Consider the following 27,611-nt stretch of genomic DNA (forward strand, 5'->3'; position numbering starts at 1 on the left):
TCTCGCATCTGTGCAGTGTGTGCAGACCCTTAGTACCCTTCCGCTCCTCTTCTGCTTGGTACTTTCGAGGGCTCCGTTGTTGTGTGTTCAAGTAGAGGCCTACGCGCAACTTAGCACAGCTGACGCAACTAAGCCATGGGCCCTATAACGTACAACTATTCCATCATGTATTTATTCCAATCTCCTGACGTCAAATTTGCGCAACCGCCGACGCAAGCATCGGGCGGTCACCCGCAGGGTTGTCTGAACAGACCAATCAAACGCTCTCCTCGTTCATACGAGGCCACTTTTGTTTGCTTGAAAAACCAATAGCATTGCCTACACTGAGCGGCTTGTCTTATCTAATTGGCTCACAAGAGGCGAGGAGCACGCTCAAGTGGAGAGGGATTCGATAGGGCCGAGCCACTGCCCTGAAAATCGATAACCGGACGAAGAGGGTGGTACCGGCGTCTGCGATTGGTCTGTTTTCCCTTACTTAGCTTGCGGTGGCTCGTCGACAATCGCGGCGGCATGCAACGGAAGCTTAAGAATAACGCTAAAACGGATCCTCAGCACGGAAGAGTTGGCGGAACAAGGTCGTAAACGTGCCGAAAGTGCTCGAAACCATTACATGGCCACGCAAAAAACTTTATTACACGCAAATAAAGCTCTCCGACAGGTGCGAGTGGCCAGTCACTGAGCGATCGGCGGCAGCCATCTTTTATTCCTTTCGGAACGGGGCAGCCTGTGGCTATTCAGAAGAAAACTCACTTTTGTTCGGAATATTAATGCATCTTTATCGCATACACGTCACTTTGACGCGGTGAGTTTTTGCGGTTTTGTGACGTCGCGTGAGAGGCAAATGAAGTGGGTGCAGTGCGAAAACTTTTCACCAATCGCCGAAAGCTAATGCCGAAGAGGCGACGAATCAGAAATAACTATTTTACTTTTCTTCGGTCAAATCATGTATAATCCGTGTGTACACGTTATATTAGATGGGGAGCTATCGCGGTTTTCATGACGTCGCGTGACAGACAGGCGAAAGGAGGGTGGTCCAAAAAAGTTTTTGACCAATCGCGGAGGGCTGATTCCAGCATTGGAATAGAAAAGTTTGGCGTAGTTTTACGTTATAGCGCCCCATGTTCCTATTTGTGGCGCGCACACCCTGCCGGCGAGGGTATCAAGGAAACGAGGCGGCACGCTAGTAGCGGTGTGCAAGCGGATGCCTCGAAGAGCGCGCGTATGCGCCGTGGAGCAAGCAGTGACCCAGCCAATAGCGGCCAGCTAGCGGACGCATGGGAGGTGCGCGTATCGGCGACAAGCTGAGTGACCTTGGGCGGCTTCGCGTTTGACCTAGGCTCCCGACTAGGTAAAAGAAAATGTCTCGCATTAAAAAAAAAGCGCCTGTTTTAAACACGCAATACCAACTGGCGTCAGATAAATCGTCATCATCAGCCTGCCTACGCCCACTGCAGGGCAAAGGCATCCCCCTTAGTTTTCCAACTACCCTGGTCATGTGCTAATTGTGGCCATGCTGTCCCTGCAAACTTCTTAATCTTATCCGCCCACCTAACATTCTGCCGCCCCCTGATACGCTTCCCTTCCCTTGGAATCCAGTCCGTAACCCTTAATGACCATCGGTTATCTTCCCTCTTCATTACATGGCCTGCCCATGCCCCCCCCACCATTTATTTTTCTTGATTTCAACTAAAATGCCAATAACTCGCCTTTCTTCCCTCACCCAATCTGCTCTTATCCCTTAACGTTACACCCATCATTCTTCTTTCCATCGCTCGTTGCGTCGTCCTCAATTTAAGTAGAGCCCTTCTCGTAAGCATCCAGGTTTCTGCCCCGTAGGTGAGCACTGGTAAGACACATCTGTTATACACTTTTTTTCTGAGGGATAATGGCAACCTGCTGTTCATTATCTGAGAATGCCTGCCAAACGCACTCCAGCCAATTCTTATTCATCTGATTATTTCAGTCTCATGAGCCGGATCCGCGGTCACTACCTGCCCAAATTAGATGTATTTCCTTACCACTTTCAGTGCCTCGCTACCTATCATAAACTGCTGTTCTCTTCTGAGACTTAACATTACATTACTTTTCTGCAGATGAATTTTGAGATCCACGCTTCTGCTTTGCCTCTCCAGGTCAGTCAGCATGCATTGCAATTGGTCCCCTGAGTTACTAAGCAAGGCAACATCATCAGTGAATCACAAGTTACTAAGGTATTCTCCATTCACTCTTATCCCCAATTCTTCCCAATCCTGTTCTCTGAATAGCTCCTGTAAACACGCTGTGGATAGCATTGAAGAGATCGTATTGTCACGTGGTGGTGACGTCGAAAAACACAGTAGTAATACTGTGAACGACAAAACTAACTTTTATTGGGCGAACCTGTGCCCACAAAACAGGCTACACTTATAGCTCAACGATAGCGGCGAACACGGTCGGCGATCGTCGAAAATCTGATCAGCGGGTCAAGCGCGTCGGCTTTTATACAGCAGTCATCGAATGTTCCAGACTAATCGTTGGGACCCGCGTGCCTTCCACAAAGTTCTACACCATTCGCGTCAGGCGATGAAATTAGATAACACATGGTTCGGCGACAACAGACAGCGGATAGAAGCATCGATAACTTTCCAGAAACTTCGAATACAAGCAGGCGCGTCCCGCGCCATGCGACAACATTTGTTAGGCGGCGAAACGTGGTAGCCCGATAAAGATAAGTACACGTGTCAATACCCCCCTCTTAAAAAGCATCCACCCGATGCTGCAAACAAACGAAAGTAATGAAGTAAAGCACTCGTAGCAAAGAAAACAACAAATTAAGGAAGTTCGTTAGCGTCCGTAAAAGGGTTTAAGGCGCACCACGTGGACCACTTCAGATCGTGCGCGCCGCCGCTGTGAATGCGAAATGCTGTCTGGCACGACCTCATAGTCCAGTGCACCAATACGTCGGATGACCTTGTAGGGTCCGAAATAGCGTCGAAGTAGTTTCTCACTGAGTCCTCGTCTGCGTATCGGTGTCCAAACCCGAACACGGTCACCGGGCTGGTACTCGACGAAGCGTCGTCGGAGGTTGTAGTGTCGGCTGTCGGTATGCTGCTGGTTCTCGATCCGTAGGCGGGCGAGCTGTCGGGCTTCTTCGGCGCGCTGGAGATAGCTAGCGACGTCAACATTCTCTTCGTCAGTGACGTGCGGCAGCATGGCGTCGAGCGTAGTCGTCGGGTTCCTGCCGTAAACCAGCTTAAACGGCGTGATCTGTGTTGTTTCTTGCACCGCCGTGTTGTAAGCGAAGGTTACCTACGACAGGGCCGCGTCCCACGTCTTGCGCTCCACGTCGACGTACATTGCTAGCATGTCGGCGAGGGCCTTGTTGAGGCGCTCCGTGAGAGCATTCGTCTGCGGATGGTAGGCAGTTGTCCTCCTGTGACTTGTCTGGCTGTATTGCAGAATGACTTGGGTGAGCTCTGCTGTAAAAGCCGTTCCTCTGTCGGTGATGAGGACTTCTGGGGCGCCATGTCGCAGCAGGATGTTCTCGACGAAAAATTTCGTCACTTCGGCTGCGCTGCCTTTCGGTAGAGCTTTAGTTTCAGCGAAGCGGGTGAGATAGTCCATCGCCACGACGATGCACTTATTTCCGGAAGCTGATGTCGGAAACGGTCCCAACAAGTCCATCCCGATCTGCTGAAAAGGTTGGTAAGGAGGCTTGATCTGCTGTAGTAATCCCGCTGGCCTTGTCGGTGCTGTCTTGCGTCGCTGACAGTCGCGGCATGTCTTGACGTAACGGGCGACATCGGCGGTTAGGTGCGGGCAGTAATACCTTTCTTGTATCCTCGATAGCGTCCGGGAGAAACCAAGGTGCCCAGCGGTCGGATCGTCATGTAGGGCGTGCAGTACTTCTGGACGCAACGACGACGGAACAACAAGAAGGTAGTTGGCGCGGACTGGTGAGAAGTTCTTCTTCACGGGTAGGTTGTTTGGAAGCGTGAACGAAGATAATCCGCGCCTAAATGTCCTAGGGACAACGTCGGTGTGCCCTCCCGAATACTCCACGAGGGCTTTTAGCTCCGGGTCTGCTCGTTTCTGTTAAGCGAAGTCTTCCGCGCTTATTATTCCAAGAAAGGCGTCGTCAACCTCGTCATCTTGCGGCGGCGGGTCAATGGGGGCGCGTGATTGGCAATCGGCATCTGAGTGTTTTCGTCCGGACTTGTAGGTTACAGTGACGTCGTATTCTTGTTGTCTGAGGCTCCACCGCGCCAGCCGTCCTCAAGGGTCCTTTAAGTTAGATAGCCAACACAACGCGTGATGGTCGCTGACGACTTTGAGTGGCCTGCCATATATGTAAGGACGGAATTTTGCTGTTGCCCAAATGATGGCGAGGCATTCCTTTTCAGTCGTAGAAAAATTGCCTTCCGCCTTTGACAGCAACCGGCTAGCATAAGATATGACCCGTTCATGGCTGTCTTTCTTCTGGACTAGGACGGCACCGAGACCTAGGCTACTGGCGTCAGTGTAGATATCGGTATCGGCGTCTTCGTCGAAATGTGCAAGTAGCGGCGGCGACTGCATGCGTTGTTTTAGTTCTTGAAATGCGTCGGCCTGCGGCGTTTGCCACTTGAACTCGACATCAGATTTGGTTAGATGCGTTAGCGGCTCAGCGATGCGTGAAGCGTCCTTGACAAAGCGCCTGTACTAGGCACACATGCCAAGGAACTACGCACTGCCTTCTTGTCGGTGGGAGCGGAAACTTTGCGATGGCAGCTGTTTTCTGCTGGTCGGGGCGTACTCCGGATTTGCTGACGACGTGGCCTAGGAACAGAAGCTCATCATAAGCGAAGCGGCACTTTTCCGGCTTCAGAGTGAGCCCTGATGATTTGATGACCTCTAATACTGTCGCAAGCCGTCTAAGGTGGTCTTCAAAATTTTCGGCGAAGACAACGACGTCATCCAAGTAAACAAGAGATGTCTGCCACTTCAATCCTGCTAAAACCGTATCCATGACGCGCTGAAACATTGCAGGCGCCGAGCACAGTCCGAATGGAATGACCTTGAACTCGCAGAGGCCGTCTGGCGTGATGAAGGCGGTCTTTTTGCGATCTCTCTCGTCGACTTCTATTTGCCAGTAGCCAGACTTGAGGTCCATCGACGAGAAGTATTTAGCGTTGCAGAGCCGATCCAATGCGTCGTCTATCCGCGGAAGGGTGTATACGTCCTTCTTCGTGATCTTGTTAAGTCGACGATAATCGACGCAGAAACGTAGGGTTCCGTCCTTTTTCTTCACCAGGACAACAGGAGATGCCCACGGGCTTTTCGACGGCTGGATGTTGTCGTCGCGCAGCATTTCATCGACTTGTTGTCTAATAGCTTCACGTTCTCGTGTCGAAACTCGGTAAGGGCTCTGTTGGAGTGGTCGAGCGCACTCCGGTTATGATGCGATGCTTTGCAACTGGTGTTTGTGGAATCCTCGATGACGTCGACAAGCAGTCTTTGTATCGAGGGAGAAGACTTCTGAGCTGTTGATGCTTGCTCATGGTGAGACTTGGATTTACGTCGAAGTCTGGTTCGGTGACTGTGGTCGGCGGGGTAGATGCGGCAGAATCTGAGAAGACAAAGACATTGCTCGTTTCCATAATTTCCTCGATGAACGCGATTGTCGTGCCCTTGCTGATGTGCTTGCACTCTTGGCTAAAGTTGGTTAGCATCACTTCCGCTTTCCCTCCGTGGAGCCGAGCGATCCCTCTTGCGACGCAAATTTCACGGTCGAGTAGTAGATGCTGGTCGCCCTTGATGACGCCCTCTACGTCAGCGGGTGTTTCGGTGCTGACGGAAATAACAATGCTGGAGCGCGGCGGGATGCTCACTTGATCTTCGAGCACACTCAAGGTGTGGTGACCACGAAAGCTCTCCGATGGTATCGCTTGTTCTTGCGAAAGCGTTATCGATTTCGACTTCAGGTCCATGATTGCGCCGTGTTGGTTCAGGAAGTCCATGCCAAGAATGACGTCTCGTGAACACTGTTGGAGGATAACGAAGGTGGCAGGGTAAGTCCGGTCATGAATGGTAATTGTTGCCATGCGGATTCCAGTCGGCGTAATGAGGTGTCCTCCAGCGCTCCGAATTTGGGGGCCCTCCCATGCAGTCTTAACCTTCTTCAACTGGGCGGCGATGTGTCCACTCATTACGGAGTAATCGGCCCCTGCGTAGACTAAGGCAGTGACTGCGTGGCCGTCGAGAAGCACGTCGAGGTCGGTGGTTCTTTGTCTGGCGTTGTAGTTGGGTCTTGGCGTCGCATCACGGCTGCGTCGTGTTGAACTGAAGCTGAAACGTCGCGTCGTCAAGTCGTCTTTCGTCGGTGTAGTCTTGGCTTGCTGAATTCGTCGGGACGGCGGCGTGTCGTCATTAGGTCGTCGAGATGGTTTCTTCGTCGTCTTCGTCGGCGGCGGAGGATCTTCGTCAGTTCGACGAACAGCAACCGCACCTCCACCGGTTGCTGCTTTTAGTTTTCCGGATATGGGCTCGCAGAGCGGCCCCGCGCTGAGCCGGTGTATGGTCGGCGCTGCGGCGACAAGTAGCGGCCTGGTGACGGCGAACGGGACGGTCGTCGAGGGCTCCATTGAGTAGCGGCGAGGTAGTCGGCGATGTCACGTGGGCGCTCTCCAAGCTGCGGACACGGCGCGTTGACGGCGAACCCTCTCACTCCCAAGTCGAGGTAATGGCATCGGCGATACACATGGCCGGCTTCTCCGCAGTGATAGCAGAGCGGGCGGTGGTCGGGGGCTCGCCAAATGTCCGTCTTCCTCGCGTAGGTGCGCTGGGCGACGGGTGGGCGTGCTGGCGGCGGCGGTGGCGGACGACGGAATAGCGGCGTTACAGGGCCCTGGCGCGGTCGCGGAGGCGGGCCTTGAGGGCGTGTGACGGCGGCGTAGGTCATCGCTCCTGGCTGGGGCTGCGGTAGCTGAGGTTGCACCTCAGGAGCTTTCACGATGTCGGCGATCGAGGCCACTTGAGGCTGCGACGAAGGCAGGACCTTGCGCAGTTCTTCGCGCACAATGGCCCTGATGGTCTCTTGCAGGTCGTCGGAACCCAGTCCTTGGATGGCGTACTGCGGCGTGAGCCCCTCGCGGTTATATTGCCGGGTGCGCATCTCCAGAGTTATCTCGATCGTCGATGCCTCTGCAGAAAACTCAGCTACGGTCTTCGGCGGGTTACGAATAAGTCCGGCGAAAAGTTCTTGCTTCACGCCCCGTATCAAGAAACGGACTTTTTTCTCCTCCTACATTTCCGGATCGGCGTGCCGGAAAAGACGGGCCATATCCTCCGTGAAGATCGCGATCGTCTCGTTTGGCAGCTGCACTGTGGTTTCTAGTAGTGCTTGGGGTCGCTCTTTTCGCACGACGCTTGTAAACGTTTGCAAGAAGCCGCTTCGGAACAAGTCCCACGTCGTTAAGGTGGCTTCTCGATTCTCGAACCAGGTCCTGGCGGCGTCTTCTAATGTGAAATAGACATGCCGCAGCTTGTCGTCACTGTCCCAACTGTTAAACGTAGCGACCCTCTCATACGTCTCCAGCCAGCTTTCCGGGTCCCCAAATGTGGAACCGCGGAACGTCGGTGGCTCTCTGGGCTGCTGCAGAACTATTGGGGCTGCTCCGGCTGCCATCGGGGCTGTCTTCTTGGTCGTCTCAGGACGAACTTCTCTGACGATCGCCTTGGTCGTCTCTGGTAGAATTCCGTGTTTCTGGGGCAGCTGCTGTAGCCGGCGGCTTGCTTGATGTTCCGGGACGGCGCTGGTGTTGTCTTTGCGGTCCGGACTTGGATTACGGCTTGTCGGGGGTGTCCGGTATATGAACGTAAAGCACCTCCACCAGATGTCACGTGGTGGTGACGTTGAATAACACAGTAGTAATACTGTGAACGACAAAACTAACTTTTATTGGGCGAACCTGCGCCCACAAAACAGGCTACACTTATAGCTCAACGATAGCGGCGAACACGGTCGGCGATCGTCGAAAATCTGATCAGCGGGTCAAGCGCGTCGGCTTTTATACAGCAGTCACCGAATGTTCCAGACTAATCGTTGGGACCCGCGTGCCTTCCACAAAGTTCTACACCATTCGCGTCAGGCGATGAAATTAGATAACACAAGGTTCGGCGACAACAGACAGCGGATAGAAGCATCGATAACATTCCAGAAACTTCGGATACAAGCAGGCGCGTCCCGTGCCATGCGACAACATTTGTTAGGCGGCGAAACGTGGTAGCCCGATAAAGATAAGTACACGTGTCAGTATTGTCGTGTAAACAGTATACCGCGGGCCTCGGCTTTCTTCCCGGGTATTTTGTGAGCTCCTCGACGCGGGGGAAGCCTTTGTACCGTAATAATAGCGACGGCTCCCGGCGCCGGCACTGAGACGTCACTGCGTGCACATGACGCGTCCTCTTCCCACGCTCGTCTGTCAATTTAAAAGCTGATTAGTTATGGTCAAAGTGCTTTTGTATAGGGAGTGCTGACGCGACCATTTACCGGCCCCTTAAACTCTGACGCTTATTGGATGATGTCGGCCTGCCTGATTGGTCGGAGTAACCAAATAGCCCATTGGTGGAGAAATGTGTCCCTTGGATGCTGTGTAAACTTATTTAAGGAATAGTTCAAGTAGTTTTTGAGGCGTGAGCAAGTAGACAGCAGCGGACGGCGCAACTTCACCACGGGAGACCAGGCCGGTCAGGCAGGCCGCCGACGACAGGTATGACGTCGTTCTGTTTGTAAATATTTGTACAGTTTAAACGTAAGGTAAATACCAAGTGAATAAACCTAGTTTTTCAATTGCTACTCTCGTCATCGTACCTGTGGATTTGGACTTGCCCCTGACAGAGCTCATCCCCATTCATCTTCGTCTCCCTGGTGAGCTGATGCGTCTGATATCTAACGGCTGCGTCACTACGCTGCAGTATCTCCCTGCCTGACGCCCTTCTTTATTGGGATTTTGTTGCTTTATTTATGGACGACTACGGTGACTGTGGAGCCGCTATATCTAGCTTTCAGTATTTTTACATACGGCTCGTCTACACCCTGATTCCGTAATGTCTGCATGACTAGTTAGGTTTCGACTAAATCAAACGCTTCTTCATAATGAATGAACGCTATATATAAGGGTTGGCTATATTCCGCACATTTCTCTATCACCTGATTGATAGCGTGAATATGGTCTATTGTTGAGCAGCCTTTACGAAATCCTGCCTGGTCCTTTGGTTGACGGGAGTCTAAGGTGTTCCTGATACTATTTGCGAAGACCTTAGTAAATACTTTGTAGGCAACGGATAGTAAGCTGATCGGTCTATAATTTTTGAAGTCTTTGGCGTCCCCTTTCTTATGGATTAGGATTATGTTAGCATTCTTCCAAGATTCCGGTACGCTCGTGGTCATGAGGCATTGCGTATACAGGGTGGCCAGTTTCTCTAGAACAATCTGTGCACCATCCTTCAAGAAATTTGCAGTTACCTGATCCTCCCCAGCTGCCTTCGCCCTTTTCATAGCTCCCAAGGCTTTCTTTACGTCTAGCGGCGTTACTTGTGAAAGAAATACGTGAACCTATTGCTTGTATTGGCTCTAAGATTATGAGGGCACTCGTGCAGGCTCGGTTCGCTTTGACTTGGGAACGATAGGTACACTGTGTTTTTGTGGCTGGAGCTTCGTAATGTCTATGTGGTCATCGACTATTGACCTCGATATCGAGCGGAATCGCCGCCTGGCGGACATCGGTTGAACGAGAGAGAGTAAAACATCTTTATTAATCATATTTGAATGGCGAGAGCAGTGGGGTAGGAACCCTCAGTCCAGGGTCCCTAAGATGATTCCGGCGATGTTTCGAGCCCGTTGTATCACTGCTCGGAGGACCTCGGGAGGACCGTCGCGGAGGGCATCGTCCCACAGCTCTTTGTTGCGTAGGGGTAAAGGAGAGTTGGCAAGGGAGGAAAGAGGTTTGCAGTGCACTCAATCGTGACGTGGAAGATTCTCGGCGATCTGCCACAGCCAGGGCAACGATCTGCATAACAGTGTGGGTAGAATTTATTGAGAGAGACACGATTAGGAAAAGTTGCGGTTTGTAACTGGCGTAATGCCACTGCTTCCTCCCGCGAGAAGGGCGGCGTGGGTGCGACGAATGCGTGTATAATGACGGAGTATGTCTTTGTAATGGAGCAAGGGATCCCCCCATTCTGAACTAGTGGCCTCACCACGCCGAGTCGCCCTGAGGGAAATTTCTCGGGCAACCGCATGTGCGCGTTCGTTACCCGGCAGCGAGGTATGACCAGGGGTCCAGAGTAAGTGGATGCGGGGAGGTGTGGTTAGTGTATTTTGCGGAATCTGTTTGAGAATTTGGTGTGCCGCTCTCGGGATGCCATGTCCTGATAGGAACGCCCGGCATGTCTGTTGCGAGTCCGTCAATATATACACTTCCTCAGGAACACGGATGGCGTATCGAATTGTAAGGGCAACACCGAGAATTTCTCCGTAAGCGGCATTTGTTCCGCGCATTGCAGCAGAGTCTCTCAGGGATTCGGTGCCATCCAAAACTACCGAGGTATAGCCCTCTTGAGTGCGTGATGTCTCCGTGTATAAAGTGTGTTTCCGGGATGTTTGCAAGCATGCGGCCAATGTATCGTACACGGGCTTTGCGCCGCCCTTTGTCACGCTCGGGGTGCATATTACGTGGCAATGGATGAATACTTAGTGCTTGGCGTATCGCTGACGACAAGATCGTTGGACGGTTTTCAGACTCAAGGGGTGGGACAGAGTATCCTAGCCGTGTGAGAAGATGGCGGCCAGTAGGACTGAGTAGGAGGCGCTGGCGATAGCTGACCCAATGTGCCTCTAGCAGCTCGCCTAGTGTGTTATGTGTCCCTAAGTTAAGGAGACGGTGTGTGGAAGTATAGTTCGGGAGGCCATGGGCCAGCTTCGTCGCTTTGTGAATCATTGCGTCTATGCGAAGTTGTTGCGCTTGGGTCAACCGCTGAAATGAAAGATGGTATGTAAGGCGGCTGATCACGCATGCCTCCACCAAGCGCAGCAGGTCCTCTTCTCGAAGGCCCGAGCGCCTCTTGGAGACCCTCTGGATCATGGCCAGAATTTGCTCAATCTGTCTGGATAGAAGGGAAACAGTGTAGTTTGACCTGCTATCCGCTTGGACGTGTAGGTTGAGGATACGAGCACGATTAACCTGTGGTATCGGTGTGCCATCCACGTGCACAGTGATAGGGGGAGTAGAGGAACGGCTCCGGGGGCGAATGATTATGAGCTCCGACTTTTCCGGAGCACATCTTAACCCGCATTTTCTCGCGTACTCGGAAACTGTATCGACTGCTTGCTGCAGTCGGTCCTGGATGGCTCCGTCGGAACCCCGTGTCGACCAGATAGTAATATCGTCCGCATAAATAGCGTGGGCGACATCAGGGATCTGGTCGAGTAGCCGGGAGAGCCCTGCGAGCGCGATATTGAATAGAGTAGGGGAAAAAACGGAGCCCCGGGGTGTCCCACGTCCTACAAGGCGAATAGTACCGGATCGATGCGGTCCCATTCCTACGGTGGCTGTGCGATCTCGAAGAAATGCGCGGATATAGTTGTACATACGAATTCCACAGTGTGAATGTGCAACATTGCGAAGGATGAGGTCATGTTCAACATTATCGAATGCCCCTTTTAGGTCTGAGGCGATGAGTGCTCTCGTTTGGGTGGACGACGGAGGTCCTATGACTTCCTCCCGCAATTGTAAAAGCACATCTTTGGCAGACAGATGAGTCCGATATCCGAATTGAGAGTTAGAAAAGAATGATTTTTCTTCGAGGAAGGGCTGCAGACGCCGCAAGAGCACATGCTCAATGAGCTTACCAATGCAGGATGTTAGGGAGATGGGTCGTAAGTTTTCAACCTTAACAGGCTTGCCCGGTTTGGGGATCAGTGTGATGTCGGCGTGTCGCCATGCTTGGGGAAGCATGCCTTGCGCCAGCAATTATTGAAGATATGGGTGAGGTGGTTAATATGCACGTCACTGAGGTTACGAAGGGTGGCGAATCGGATGTGGTCGGCACCCGGTGCCGTGTTGCGACGTAGTTCTTGTAGGACCACCCGCATCTCGTCAGATGTGATGGCTGCATCGAGCAATTCGTTCGCCTCGCCTACATAAGGATAGTCAGGCTACTGCGGCGGCGGGCCTGTGGGTATCAAATGCTTCTCTAGCTCTCTCAGGAGTGTCGAAACATCGTCCCTGGACTCGTGCATTAGGATGTGCAGCTGTTGAAATGTTTTTCCCTTTGTTATGGTGGGATCTGTGAGTGGGCGAAGAATCGACCACCTTCTTGCTCTGCTCAATATGCCTGAGAGGCGATCGCAAAATCCTCGCCAGTTATTCCTCCTAAGGATCTCTGCATACACCTGAGATTCCCGTGTAATTTGATCTATACGTTTCCTAAGTTTGCGGTTGAGGCGTTGTCGTTTCCATCGTCGTGTCAACCCTCTGCGGCCGTTCCAAAGATGAATTAAATGCGGGTCTATGTCTGGTGTCTCGGTTGTGGTGCGCAGTGTGCTTGTGGTGGCCTCTAGATCTTGTGCGAGAAAGTCAAGCCAACGTTCATACCCTTTAGGCTCAGGTGGATCCCGGCGACGTTCCCTGAATTTCGCCCAATCCGTTATACGCACATCTCGCTCGGGCCTGCACGCACCCCGTAATGACAAGGTGGTCGCCACAATGTAGTGGTCACTACCAAGGTGCTCCTCTAAAGGCCCGTGCGCAACGACTGGGCCAGTATTGCGCACGCAGGTAAGGTCAGGGCAGGTGTCACGAGATACGTTGTTGCCCATCCGAGTTGGGTGCTCTGGGTCGGTAAGGAGTGTGTATCTCATGTTACAGATGGCATTCCATAAGCGGGTCCCTTTAGCCTGCGATTTAACGTAACCCCATGCAGTATGCGGAGCGTTAAATTCGCCGGCCACCACACAAACCCGTCCAAACCTACCAAATTCTGTTAGTAGGTGCTGAAAACAGTGCGTTCGCAAACGGGGGGAACTGTATGCATTGAGTATAAACAGACTCTCGCTGCGTTTACCTTGCGTAATTATTTCCAGTATTTGGTGAGGAATGTCGATGTTAGTGGTATGCATGCGACATGTAACACGTTTCGAAACTAAGGCTCCCACAAGAGGACAGACACCCGAGAGCGTGCTGTAGATGGATAAAGAAGGGGTGCAATTGACTTCCTGTAAGAGGATGACATCGGGAGGGTTCGTGGATGTGGCGATATACTGCTGTAGGGAACCTCGTTTTCGGCGGAATCCCCTGCGATTCCACTGCCACACCACTAGTTGCTCCGCGTTACGCGACGCCATCATCATCGCGAGTGGAAGCAGGCGGTCGGGCATAGGGATGCGGGCGCCGGGTGCCTACATTTGAAGGTTGCGGCCGAGAGCCTTGGACGGAAAGCGCGCTTTCGTTGTTACCGCTAAGCTCAGGAACTTGCATTCGTGCGAAAGTGCACTCTATACATGATTTTACTTGCTCCGTAATCCCTATTTGAAGGTCCTCCATTTGGCGTTCTATCCTGTCCAGAGCCGCCTGCATACTAGTGCTCACGTCTGCCACCAGCGCGTCCATTTGTTTTTGTAGGCGCTCACAGCGCGCCTCCATGTCACGACGTAGGAGGGCTATTTCTATTAGAGGATCGGGGTTTGGTAACGAATTGGTAATAGGGGAAGGGGTAAGGAGAGATTTACTGGGCGGAGCCAGCTGTGGGGTACCCTTCGCCCGACCTACCTCCCGAGGCGCCTCCATTGCTGTTTTCTTCTCCAGGGTCCGCTGCACTCCTGAAGGGACCAGGGTCACCTTGACTGGGGCGTTGGTCTGCAGGGCCTTCTTGTAGGGTTGTTGGGAAGGTGGGGAAGGAGGGCGCTTCTCTGAGAGCCGCATCGATGCCTCGCGGGATCGGGACCGAGACTTGGAGCGGGTCCGGAACTTGCGACGGGAGCTCGAACGGGTCTCCGACCGGACTTTTCTGGTCTCCTTCGTTGGGGCGCACGACGTTTGGGTCTCCGCCGTATCTGTGGCAGTGGTCGGGTCGCTGGAGGGTTGGAGTTCACGCTGCTCTTTATCGGGAGCTTCCCGCACCCAAGCTTTGTTCAGTGTCTGCCTAGCACGCCGCGGGCAGTTTGGATCCACCGTAGGGAGGGTGCCGTCACAGGATCTGCAGTGTGGGGTGCACGAATGTGGCGGCGTGGGGTTGTTAGTCCCGCACGTCGCGGGAATGACCATGTGCGGCGTAGGACAGTAATCAGCCCAATGGCCGAGCTTGGGACATATCTTGCAAACCAGTTGGCGGGGTCGGTGGGGGTAGCAGTGGAGTTCGGCACCATAGAAACGTACGCAGCGAGGCACTTTAAGTCCTTCAAATGTTACCAACGCAACGTTGGTTTGACCCATCATTCGTGCTTGAAATATTTGAGTTCCAGGAGCCACAAGCTCATCCACTAGCTTGCATGACGATGTACCGGGCAAAAGGCCAGGAACAATTCCCTTGCATGAGTTGTCTGGGGCCGCAAAATATGTCGTGATGGGATAGACCCGTTGACCAAGGTTCAGCTCCCTCACCTTGTACAATGCGTCAGCTACGTGTGACTGGGGTGTGCTGATGATTGCCAAGTTCTGCTGAGGTCGCAGTCGGAATATGATGTCCTGACGATCCTCTGTGGTCAAGCCGGCAGCACTCCTTAGAGCACTGGCGAGTTCTGGGTGTGTCCACTTATCGAGACAAAGTCCTCCGTGCAGCCGCAGAATTATCTTTTCAACGTGCAAAGGAAGTTGAGGCAGGTTCTGATTCTGAATGCGCTTGCGCACGGTAGGCTGGGAGGCGTCCGGGATGCCCAAGATGTTCTCGGAGGGTTGCGTCTTAGCGCACGTTTGACGGTTGCGTCGCTTATGTATGACCGTCTTCCAACAGCCGCCTGTGTCGTCGTCAGTTTTGTCGTCGTAAATGTTCGTGGCAGCATCTTCCTCCATCCTTTTCCCGGTCGGAGTGTCCACCTCTCGCTGTTGGGAGGGAAAATCGGCGACGATGGGATCGGCGGCCACTCCCGCGGTATCCACCTCGGGCGTCTTCGTTGTTGTCGAGGAACGCGCGTCGGCGTTCTCCGTCGCCGATTGCGTCTTCTGCTCGTTGGAAAATGACGTTGCGGTAGATAAATGCTCCATCGAAACAGAGCGGTGAATTGGTCGAAGGCGCTTTGCACGCCCGTTTAGAACATTGGCCTCGGAAGAGCTGGTCGCTTGGCGCTGTTGGTTCATGGTCTTGAACGAGGACAGCGTTGATTGCGCGACTCGTCTTCTGCTAGCCGCTAATTCCTTACATGTGCGCGTACGGTGCACGTCTCCCTTAAAATCTGTTTATTCCGTGGTTGTATCCCAGTCGTAAATGGTGGAACGCATTTATTTTGCGATATAGACGCTCATTTGAGTTTGCGCTGTAGTCTTTCGGCTGCAATGCAACTTGTCACTGCTCGCGTGTCAAGCGCGTCTATGACTGTTGCGCCCTACAGTGGCCACAGACATCATGCAGTCATCCTTAGCAGTTCCTGAGGTACCCTTCTATTATGTGGATATCTCACTGCGCAGAAATAATTTAGCCTCGCAAGTGAATGTTCGGTCTGTGGTACTTTGATCACCTGCTATAAAAGGGAAGCGGTAATAAGGTATTACAAGATCACGTGTAACGTAGCACCGGCTAGATGCAGGACATCGTAGAACTGATTTGCTAATGGCTAGTGTAATCAACTCTTTAGCGGGATGTTGCTAGCGTAATGGATGACAGCGGCCATTATTTTCATAGCTAAATAAAGGTTGCCTCTCAAAATAATTGATTATTATAATTATTCTGATGCACGTAATAACAACATATATATATATATATATATATATATATATATATATATATATATATATATATATATATATATAATAAGACCGAGACCGGTCAAGTTCTCCAGCGCTTTTTGTTCCAAAAAAGGAAACGCGCCAGCTCGTGCGTGAAGTCGAACAGGGAGGATGATGATGGCTATGTACACATGAAAACGACGAAGTACGTTAATAGTGTTTACACTAACTTCTCCCCGTCATGGAAGCGGCCAGCCTGGCCGCAAATTACAGATTATATTAACGGGGAGTGGAGGGCTTCATCCGCGAGACGTGAACAATTTCGGCATTCCGGCGGCGCCGGTCAGTGACGGAGTGTACTGGGCGGACGTGATATAGTTCACTGCAAATGTTTGCTGCACAACGGTGTATGGGCCAATGTAGCGTTGAAGGAACTTCTTACAGGGGCCTGGAGTGCGGACTGGAGTCCAAAGCCGGACTTGGTCTCCAGGGTGAAAACGGACGTCACGGCGTTTGTTGTCGCGGTGACGCTTGCTCTCAGCTTGGGTAGCTTCGGTGCTTGGCCGGGCGATTTGACGGCAATGTGCAACACGGGCAGCAAATGTTTTGGAAGGGACGCGTTAGGCGAAGAAGGTGCTAAAAAGAATTCTCTGTCGAATATGGTGGAAGAAGATCGTCCATACACAAGGAAGGAAGGGCTGTAGGCCGTAGTCCGTTGAATAGCAGTATTATATATGAATATCGCACAAGGGAGAATGTTATCCCAGTCAGTGCGGTCAGGACGGATGTGCATGGAAATCATGTCAGACAGTGTACGCTGGAAGCGCTGAGTAAGGCCATTGGCTTGCGGATGATAGGTAGAAGTAGATTTGTGGATGGTATCAGCGGCCCGAAGAATTTCCTCGAGAACTTGGGAAATAAACGCCTTGCCACGGTCACTGAGAAGAATGCGAGGAGCCCCGTGACGCAAGACGATAGAGCGCAAGAAAAAGTCGGCGACCTCAGAAGCGGTACCGGATCGCAGAGGGGCAGTCTCGGCATATCTTGTTAAATGGTCGACCGAAGTGACAAAACAACGGTGACCGCGGGGTGTCAACGGCAAGGGACCATATAAATCAATACCAACAAATTCAAAAGGTGTGTCCGGGCAAGGGAGAGGTAGTAAACCGGCAGGAGGGGATGTCGAGCGTTTGCGGTGCTGGCTTGACGCAGAAGAGGCAATTTATTTGGCCACCGTTGCGGATAGGCCAGGCCAGAAGCAGCGGTTCTTGATGCGGTCGTAAGTCTTGTGCAAGCCTATGTGGCCAGCCGATACGTCATCGTGAAGGGCCTCTAACACTCGCAGGTGAAGGCGGTGAAGGCGGTGAAGGCCCATCGGTGACCTGTTGGGTGGTAAACGTAGCGGTACAGCACGCGACCTTGAAGACGGAATTGTCGAAGTTGGCGTCGCAAGCGGCTGTTGGGTGGTTCGGCGAATCCACTAAGGCGATCCATGAGAGTTAGACAGTAGGAGTCGGCCCGCTGAAGCGAGACAAAATCAGAGCGTGATCAAAGCGTAACTTGGTCCAGGGGCGTAGTTAATTTCCTTTCCCTTGTCCTCTCGCAGCTTCAACGCTAGTCAAGGAGGGAAGGTGATGAAGGTCCGAAGTCGGCGCCCCTCGATGATTCGAGTTCACGGTGGCAGCGCGAAGGAAGAGCCGTTGTCCGACGAAGTGACGTTTTATTCAAACGCCGAAGCATCTGTCCGGGTCCAAGCCCGAAGCTCCGCTCTTTTCTACGGTGCAGCCACTAATCCGCTTTCTCTTCACGCGTGAGTGCTGCCCGCGTCCCCTCTTCGCGGAACCCATATGCGTGCCTCATTTCCGGTTATTGGCCGATACAGCAGGTGTGGGCTCGTCCTACGCTTTGCTGTAGTCGCCTAAACTGGGCCACACAATAACAGCGAGGTCAAGTCCCTAATCTCAAACTGACTCCTCCCCCCTCAAGAGTGTTACTGGACACTCGATGTCCACGTAACATGATAAAAACATAAAAAAAAAACTTGCATAAAAATAAATCAACCCTTCCGCACACAAGACCAATCTCCATTTCATAAACAAAGGGCTAACGTCGTGTAGTAATGGCGAAGAGGAACACATGAGAATGCTTCAAATACAGTAGACCTCACACTCGCATCAGTAAACAAAAATCTCGCCATTCTACCAACGCAAAAACAATTATGACACACTCCGCGCTGCACTCAACATCAATAAGTTCGCGTAGGTTTGACTCCTCTAACACAAGGCACATGAATAGTACGGAGTCCCAATCGTCCTGTTGTATAGTGTCTCTCGCGGTCACCAGTCCGCACCGTGATTGTCCCAACACATGAGACCCACTCTGTGCACCTCGAGGTCCCCCAGAGCACACTCAGCGGGAGCGACGGGATCAGTGTTAGCTATACCCTCAGCTCAATCGGTCGCACCCGCAAATGAGTGACTATTTGACACGTCACTCAAGACATTTCGACATCATACACAAAAATCTTCAGCTTTTAGGGTTGCCTTAAAACGACATTTAACACTTGTTTTCGAACATGCAAAACCAATCCTGCACGCTGATTCGATATACACGCTAATTCACGGCTAAAGATCAACTACTATACGCGCCTGAGTCAAACATAGCAGCCTATTGACTCAACAAAAATATAACACACCCTGAATGTTCATCCGAGACGCGAAAGTGCATCAGCAGCCTTGTTCAGCGCACCTTTGATGTGAACAATTTCTATGTCGTACTTTTGGATCGCCAATGCCCAAAGCGTCAACCTAGCACTGGAGGAGCCGCGCAAGTCAGGAAAGCCAACGGATCATGGTCAGTCATTATTTTGATCTTTGTGCCGAATAGCCATGTACCCAAAGACTCTAGCGCCCACACAATTGCAAAGGCCTCCCGTTCAATCGTGGACCACTTTTGTTGCGACGGGCTCAACTTCTTACTAAGAAATGCAACTGACCGCTCGATTTCACCTACTTTTTGGGAGAGGCAAGCGCCAACTACCATGTCCGATGCATCCGTGGCCAATCAAAAACTTTTGCCGGGAGTCTGGTGCTGTCAACCCTGGATTTGACGCGAGTGCCTTTTTCACCGAGTCGAACGCAACCTGTGCGTCCAAGTTCCACGGCACTGTGTTCGGAGCCCTTTTGTTTGTCAGCCTTGTCAGTGGAAAGACGAGTCTTGAATAGTTAGGCACATAGTCTAGATAGTAGTTAAGAAGCCCTAGAGCACTCCTGAGTTCATGTTTTCTCTTAGGCGGCTCCAGCTGCAGCATAGCGCGTACCTTATTAGGGTCTGGAGCATGTACATCTTATCCCACTACGCTTAAAGTATATTTATGACCCCGTGACGAAGCTCGCTCAAGGGGGCCTCTGCGGTCACGGTAAACTTCCTGAAAAGGTGTCTGCGGCCTGTTCAGGGGCGTCATCGGCACCCAATCGGTTTTCAGCTTACGCGCATGAACCTGAATCCCATGACAACTCTGACAATGGCGCTTCACATCAGACGCCAATGATGGCCAAAAGAAGGCCCCTTTAATGCGCTTGCTTCTCTTTTTTCCTGAGAAGTGACTACCGCAAGGACTGTCGTGCGCTAACTCCAACACTTCGGCTCGGCGCGACTTTGGTACTGCTAACTGGGGACATTGTTTCCTGTCTAATCTTTCCCTGTAGTGAAGCGACGGACAATCGATAACCATGCCATGCGACTCCTTTTTCGCCTGGCGCCAAGCACCGGCCAGTGACTCATCTTTCTGCTGTTCCACAAAAGAACTTTCTGTGACTGGCGGAAGTTGCTCGCTGTCGCCTATATTATCCGCAGCTACAACATCCCGACTTTCCGATTGCTGCTGCTCCTCAATGGGCATGCAATTAGTAGCTCGCGGCTCAAATTCTTGTGTGCCGTCTTCCGTTTTTCCTTCATCTTCTAATGAAGTGTTTGCCGGACTCTCAGCATTAGTCGCCCGGCGCTCATTGCTCGATGGTTTCTCTAATGAGCGCTGCACCACGGCGTTAGTGTTATGGATAGAGCATAGAGTTACCTGTTCTTGCTTTCTCATCGGAGAATACTGTTCAGGTACCAATTCCTTCGCCTTAAAGTCTATACCGCAATCACATTCCTTAGGTTCTTTCAGCAGCTCATGCCGACCATGACGAAGACATTCGTAATCTCCCGGAGTGAGTAAAACTGCCGCGCTGGTAGTTAACTGATCAGTTACTGCGCAAAGCAATGGCACACGCGGAGTAGTGCTGCCCGACGAGCGCGAAAGAGCGAGAGGCACATACATCAAGTGCGCGGTGACACCCTGTCCAAAAGCACCCGTTAACTTTATTCGGCCGCTGCTCTGACCCAAAATCTCAGGCGATACCGCATTCGCTCTGACCACCGTGATATCTGCACCTGAATCAATGCGCGCGACGCAGCGTTTGTCTCCCACTAAGATATCGATTATCGGGTCACCCATCAGTGGATTGTTCCCAAAGGCGGCGTGTCGCGGTGGTGTGGCAGGGATCTTAACTGACCTCTGATCCTGGGGAGCTACGCGCGAAACTTCAGCTTTCTTGGCAGTAGTGCCATGTGAAGAGTCACAATCTCTTTTAAAGTGACCCCGTTGTCCACATCCAAAACACACCACAGAATTAGGGCTGAAGCTCGACCCAGCGGCTTGTTTAGCTTGCGGCCTATAATTATCATTTCCTGGTGCAGTATCGCGATAATTGCCTTGCCTGCTAATGTGCAGGCTTTCTTCGAAATTTGCGGCTAACTCTGCTATGTCTTTGGCTTTGAGCCAGCCCTTTACTTCCTGATGGGTGACCAGTGAGCGGAGATCACTTGGCATTAACTGCTTTAGTCTGTCAGCTATAAGCAATTCCTGCAGACTCTCAAACGACAGCACCTCTCTACTTCTGAGATAGTACGTGAACATTGTCTCCAGGCATGCCGCAACGTGGCTCCAAGACTCGTCTGCTTCCCTCTTGACTTCGAGAAACATTCTGCGGTACTCACTTGGAGTCATCCGCAGTTCCTTAAACACTCTAGATTTTAGGTCTGAGTAACGCATTACACCAGCCTCCGAATGATTGGCAACGAATGTTCGCATCTTGTCATTTAAGAATGGTAATATAATAGTGCCCTGTATTTCCTCAGGTACACTTAATGCCGCAAGAAGAGCGTCCACGTTCTTGAACCAGGCGGGAATCATTGGCTCATTAGTGGGCATGGGGGCAAGGACTGCTTTCAACTCTTTCGCGTATCGTGCCATTCCGGTGTGCTGATTCCTGTTCTCCGGTTCCTCTGATGAGGCACGCGACGACCTCATCTTCTCCAGCTCTAGCTTGAGCTTTAACGCCTCTATCTCTAGCATCAATTCGCGGGTGCGATGCGATTCATTCACACTATCACCTTCCATTGCGTTTCCATCTGAATCCGCCATCTCCCAGAGTGTGCCTGAATGCAAGTGCATTCAGTGAAAGGGACCTCGAAAGAGCACAAAATGAGCCTCACCTTGTCGTGATGCGTCGCCCGGTGCTGCCGTCAGATGCGTCAGTCTTGGCTCCCAGGCTCGTCGTGACGTAGTCCTTCGGTGCTCCCAGTGCTCCACCGGATCACCCCTGGCGTTGCCTTGCTCAGTCGCGTCGACGTTCCTTGCTGCCTTGCTCCTGATGCAGAACACAGCACCTCCTTTGTCGCTCAACGAAGTCCTTCGGGTCTGCCCTCGTTCCTTGACGCGTAGCAGCTCTCGTCCCGCTCAACTCCTGTCGAGCAAATGTCTTCGAGCAGGCTCGTACGGGATACCAGTACTGCTTCCCACCGCGTACCAGCAGGTCCAAGTTGCAGCGAGCGTCCAGTCAGCTTCACCGGACTTAGGCACCTTCCTCGCTGCGGGCTGTCCGATCCTAGGGTCGACTGCGCCAGTTAATTTCCTTTCCCTTGTCCTCTCGTAGCTTCAACGCTAGTCAAGGAGGGAAGGTGATGAAGGTCCGAAGTCGGCGCCCCTCGATGATTCGAGTGCACGGTGGCAGCGCGAAGGAAGAGCCGTTGTCCGACGAAGTGACGTTTTATTCAAACGCCGAAGCGTCTGTCCGGGTCCAAGCCCGAAGCTCCGCTCTTTTCTACGGTGCAGCCACTAATCCGCTTTCACTTCACGCGTGAGTGCTGCCCGCGTCCCCTCTTCGCGGAACCCATATGCGTGCCTGATTTCCGGTTATTGGCCGATACAGCAGGTGTGGGCTCGTCCTACGCTTTGCTGTAGTCGCCTAAACTGGGCCACACAATAACAGCGAGGTCAAGTCTCTAATCTCAAACTGACTGGCGTCGTCGAGAGCTGGTGTGAGGCAGGCGTAGCATCGGAACGACGCGGTGGGGAAGACGACGGCGCGTTACCGGGAGATAGCGAGAGTGGGCAGCGAGACAATGCGTCTGCATCACGATGACTTTTTCCAGACTTGTACGTTATTGTAAAGTCATATTCCTGCAAGCGGACATTGATGACAGCCAACACAGAGCATGATGGTCGGTGACGATGGTGAATTGGCGGCCGTGAAGGTATGGGCCAAATTTCTGAATCGACCAGACGATAGCCAGGCGCTGTTGCTTTGTAATAGTGTAGTTCCGTTCAGCTGGAGAAAGTGTTCGGCTGGCATATCCTATGACCGGCCCTTTAGAGGCTGCATTACGTTGCAGAAGTACTGCGCCAATACCTTGTGCGCTTCCGTCAGTATGGAGTATGGTGGGGGCTCGATCATCGAAGTGGCGAAGCACTGGTTCGGAAGTAAGATGTTGCTTAAGAGCTTGAAAAGCCAACACGCAGTCGTTAGTCTATGTGAAAGAGGCACCGGTAACCAGTAGTTTGTGTAGAGGAGCTGCTATTACAGCAAAGTTGCGTATAAATCGACGAAAATTTGACGCCAAACCGAGGAAACTACCTAGGTCGTTCTGTTGCTGGGGGCGAGGAAACTGGAGAACAGCCATCTTTTAAGACGGCGTGGCCCAATACATTTATTGTCTTAATTGCAAATTTGCATCTTTTTATATTGATCTGAAGACCAGCAATTGCAAGGCACTTGACAACTTCGTCTAATCAATGAAGATGTTGGCTGAAGTTAGACGAAAAGATGACAATATCGTCCAGATAACAGATGCAGGTCTTCCATTTTAGATCACGAAGTACGTTATTTATCATGCGCTCAAATGTGGCGGGAGCGTTACAAACGCCCAAAAGGCATCACGTTAAATTCATAAAGTCCGTCTGGTGTAGCGAATGCTGCCTTTTCTTTGTCAGTCTCGTTCATCTGAATTTGCCAATGTCCTGATCGAAGATCAAGGCTGGAGAAATACTCCGCCCCTTGCAGTGTGTCCAAAGCGTCGTCAATTCTAGGTGTTAGATATACGTCCTTGCGTGTGATCTTATTGAGCGCACGATAATCGACGCAAAAGCGAACGGAGCCATCTTTTTTCTTTACCAGAACCACGGGAGAAGCCCAGGGGCTAGATGAAGGTCGTATTATCTTCCGCGCAAGCATGTCAGCAACCTGTTGTTCAATGACCTTTTCGTGAGGGGGAGACCTTTACTTGCCGCATACATGTCAGGCGTTCCTCCCCTCGTCATAGCTAGGGTCAGCCGGAACTATTTCAGGCGACATTCGGCGCGACGCACTTTAATTGTTTTTTTTTCTATTCACTCTCTAGTCCCAAGATGCCTAGCGCCTTCTCCATTCTACCATTTTTATATGTACCTTAGTTTTAAAAAATCGACTCTCCAAAAATTCAGTTATCACTTAGGATTTAACTTATATATGACAAAGACCCATTTGTGAACACCGTCGGAAAGTGTGCGCTTTAAGATAATAAAATGGTTTCTTGGGAGCTTTAAAAAAAACATTTTTTCTTTCTTTTGACAGTGTTACTTTAAAATGGTGCGCGTAGAAGCAAACGAAACCACTGAGGAACCTTTAGCTTTATTACTACTGAGCTAAAGCCTTTTTAAAGACAATCTCCAATGGGTCTTTTTCGCACAGCAATAAAATTTTAATTGCTAACTGGGCTTTTCATAGACGTATGATTTTTTTAACGGCGGTGCCCATTCAGTTGCGCAGTGTCGAGCGAACGCCCACCGAAAGGAGGCGTCTTCACGCGCCTTTTGCTAGATTTCTACTTGTATGTTTGTATTCTCTACGCGCACAAGGCAGTTAAGACATGCCTACGTTTCGTTTCGCTTACGCCCTTCTTGGTTATAAATGAAGCTTTTCACAGCTACGTTCCAACGATTCATCCTGTACGATGAAATGACACTTGATCTAACGCATAATTCAAACTCTCCAGATTGACAGAAACCTGCCGTAACCTCCTGCGGATAAATGGCTCGGGTACTTATGTTTCACCTTTACAGACTTTCATTTTCTTTTTTGCATAGATTGCCGAACGGCGTAATGAGGGAAGCAATTTAAACAAAAGTATGCAAGCCTTTTTGATGCACACGCTGCCGGGTGGTTCACTGATAAAATGTGCTGTGCACCAGACAACGGTCATAGTCGTCAGGTTGGCCAGTGGTCAGTCCCTAATTCTAACGACTCCAAATTTTGTTTTCACGTACAGTCTGTGTCCCAGGGCCGTGTCCATAGCAGATTATGTATAGCAGATTATGCGCGTTTTCTATATCCCCATGCACGAGGCAGGAACAATTTTTCCAAGTTCTTTGAATCTTGATGAAAGGCAGCTTTCCCGCGCAGTCTAAAATAGCTTGAACGAACTAACGTGTAACAACGCTCCAGGCACCCCGACGACGTCGACCTGTGGGTTGGCGGCCTCATGGAGCGACCCGCAAACCCGGACGCCCTGGTGGGACCCACCTTCGCCTGCATCATCGCGCGCCAGTTCCGCGGCTTCCAGGAGGGGGACCGCTTCTTCTACAGCCACGGGGGACCCATGGCTCTCACGGACGGTGCATATGCAGCCATGCGCATTCTGCTATATTGTCTGCCGCCTGTTCCTTACTTCACTGAAATTCACTATCATATGTATATTCGGTTTCACAACAAATGTTTAATAATAATAATAATAATAATAATAATAATTATAATAATAATAATAATAATAATAATAATAATAATAATAATAATAATAATAATAATAATAATAATAATAATAATAATTTGAAGCAATATTGCGATGAATGTTTGAAAGCCTGTGGCGATCATAGCGAGCGCATTATTTAGATGCAGAAATCTTCCGTCAATAACTGCAGCATCTGTTTCGAAGACTTCGCTGCATTGTGTGTTCGTGTTGTATTTGGCTTCGCGGAGGCGAAACAGTGCATCCAGGGTCTGGTACTCTGATAATATGTCGTTCCAGTTACAGTCACAGCAGATTGTAGCTCGAAGCTGGTCGTTTGCTCGAGCAGAAACCGGTTAACACTGCCACTATGACGGTTTAGCGGCTGCCGTGTTGCGCTGCATAGCTCGTGGGTTCGACTCCCCGCCACGGCAAACACATTGTGACATAGACGTAATAATAGTAATAATATTATTAAGTGCTGGTGCACCCACATTTGTAACTCGCACTTCAGAGAATGACAGGTGGTGGGCACCAGGCCGGTGCACCCTACCATGGCGTCTCGAGAAACGTCCAAGCCATTTCGTGAGTTCCTGCGTTTAGAACATTAGCGTGTGGCGGCGCGTGTGCCTGACAGCCTGCCATAGGTTTATGCGATCACGAAGTGGCGTATTTCAAGGCTAGGTGACACTGCGTGAATTTTACTTCTGATGTTGCACCCTTAGATTGCAGCATTGATCCCGTAATCAGAAGTTCGTCTTAACTTAAAGCCAGTGCTTGACTTGGTCAAACTTATACCCGCTGTGGACATGCCCAAGATGTTGATTGCCTTTCGTTGGGCACGTTAACATTAGGCGTCATATTGTTTTGAGCAATTCATGCATGGGGTCCGAGTTAAGGCCTATTTCTGAATACGGGGGTTCGTGCGTGACGTAACCTCGTGTTATACCGTGTGTCTCAGCTAACATTAGCCAAGCTCTACAACAGAAAAAGAAAGATAAAAAAACCGTTGCAAGATACAATTGCATGGCTTGCGGTGTTCGGTCGGCGGAGTTCTGACAATGAAACACCATACGCCTTAAAATCGTATCTTGCACAGTGTTTTCTTTTTAATCCTTTTCTTTTTTTTTTCGTTGAACAGATATGATAAAGTTATCTGTGCTGTGTATGTACAGGTGTATACAATCGCACGAGTGCATGGCGTTGCGGCGTATATGAGCTGCTGCTTTCATCTCAGCAACTCGGCAGTCAGCATGTCTCCCGTGTTGTCCTTGCTTATCGCTGGTGTAACTTGATAATGTTTTAACTTAATAATAATAATAATAATCTTAATAAGTTCAAAGAAAGCTTGTTCCCACGGCGGAAAGCTGCTTATCGTGTACATGCGCAACAGTACGAAAAAGTCAGACGACTGCGCGAGCTCTCAAATTTGGCCGTGGCCTCAAATCTTCTCTGCTGCACGCCAGACACGGTACGCGCCATTTCGCGGTCCGAGAGAAAGCCTGTCGCGTGGATTATGAGAAAGACCTTGGACACAGCGCCTGTTCGCGGCTGGCCTAAAGTGTTGCGAAAACGCGGTTCTCTTGTTCTGGTCACAATGGCGGCGACAACGCGAGGTGTCTGTGATATAAGACCGGGTCAAGGGAGCGAATTCCGACCGTGACATGAAGGAAAAAAACGAAGAACGCGACTGCGCCCGCACTTTGGCGACAGTTGGAAAAAAACTCTTATTGTGTTTTGCGCGTACCGTACGCAAACCAACAGTCGGACGTCACGATGGCTTTTTTTTCTTTTTCTGCGCGGAATTATTCCACCGAAGTAGTCGCGCTCTTCCGCTATCATTTAGGCCTCAGGTATTACTGCAGAATTGTGGAGAACAGTTTCTGAATATCACTGCTGTGCGCAGCCCAGGCAGGTACCCAGGATATTATTTTCGGGTGTGGGGTGCCAACCCAAGGTAACTCTTCTGTGCAAATGAAGGGGGGGGGGGTACCTTTACTAGTACAAATATGAATAGCGCCCAGCATTCGCCATAAAAACGCGTAAACCCACAAAAGAGAAATGAAATAAGGTGTAGTTTACAGGTACGCCTGTGCGATACACCTCTCGCTTACTTGGCAAACAAAGAACCACATCAAATGGACTCGCGCAGGAAAGAACCGCAGGAATAACACTGCCAAGAACAAGTACAGAAGCAAACGTGTTAAATAAATATTGCTTTATTAGAATAGAACTTTAAGAAACAGCAGTGGACAAGAAAGGCACACGGACTGCGCGGAGTTGTGTTACTCCGCCAGCCATTCACAGAAGCAAACAAAATCGTCGTCATGCGGCCTTTTCAAGATGGCGTCGTACTTGATACCTCCGGAGCGTCTGCTATTCTTCAAGACTCTTTTCATCGGCGGAAGCAATGAGGTGTGCAACAGACATGGACAAAATGTATGGAATCTGAGCATTTCACTCTTCAAAAGTCTGGTTCATTTCACTGCTGAACCCGTTTTACTCATGAAACTTCACTGCCAACTGAAGTGAAACTTCACAACGAATAGTTGTAGCGAAGCGAGCATGTTATTGCAGTTCAATAATGAATTAGGCATTCGCCATTCCACTATAATAGGCGAGGGGAAAGGT

General features: G+C 50.9%; 1 protein-coding gene across 1 annotated transcript in view; it reads left to right on the forward strand.

The window, feature by feature from the left end:
• LOC142592592 (chorion peroxidase-like) overlaps positions 1 to 27,611 on the forward strand; it is a 154,084-nt gene that overhangs the window by 102,111 nt on the left and 24,362 nt on the right. Inside the window, exon 8 of the mRNA XM_075704126.1 lies at positions 24,701 to 24,870. Coding sequence (XP_075560241.1) covers positions 24,701 to 24,870 — 170 coding nt within the window. The remainder of the gene's footprint in view (positions 1 to 24,700; positions 24,871 to 27,611) is intronic.

This window comes from Dermacentor variabilis, chromosome 9 (assembly GCF_050947875.1).
Source record: "Dermacentor variabilis isolate Ectoservices chromosome 9, ASM5094787v1, whole genome shotgun sequence".
Lineage (NCBI taxonomy): Eukaryota > Metazoa > Arthropoda > Arachnida > Ixodida > Ixodidae > Dermacentor > Dermacentor variabilis.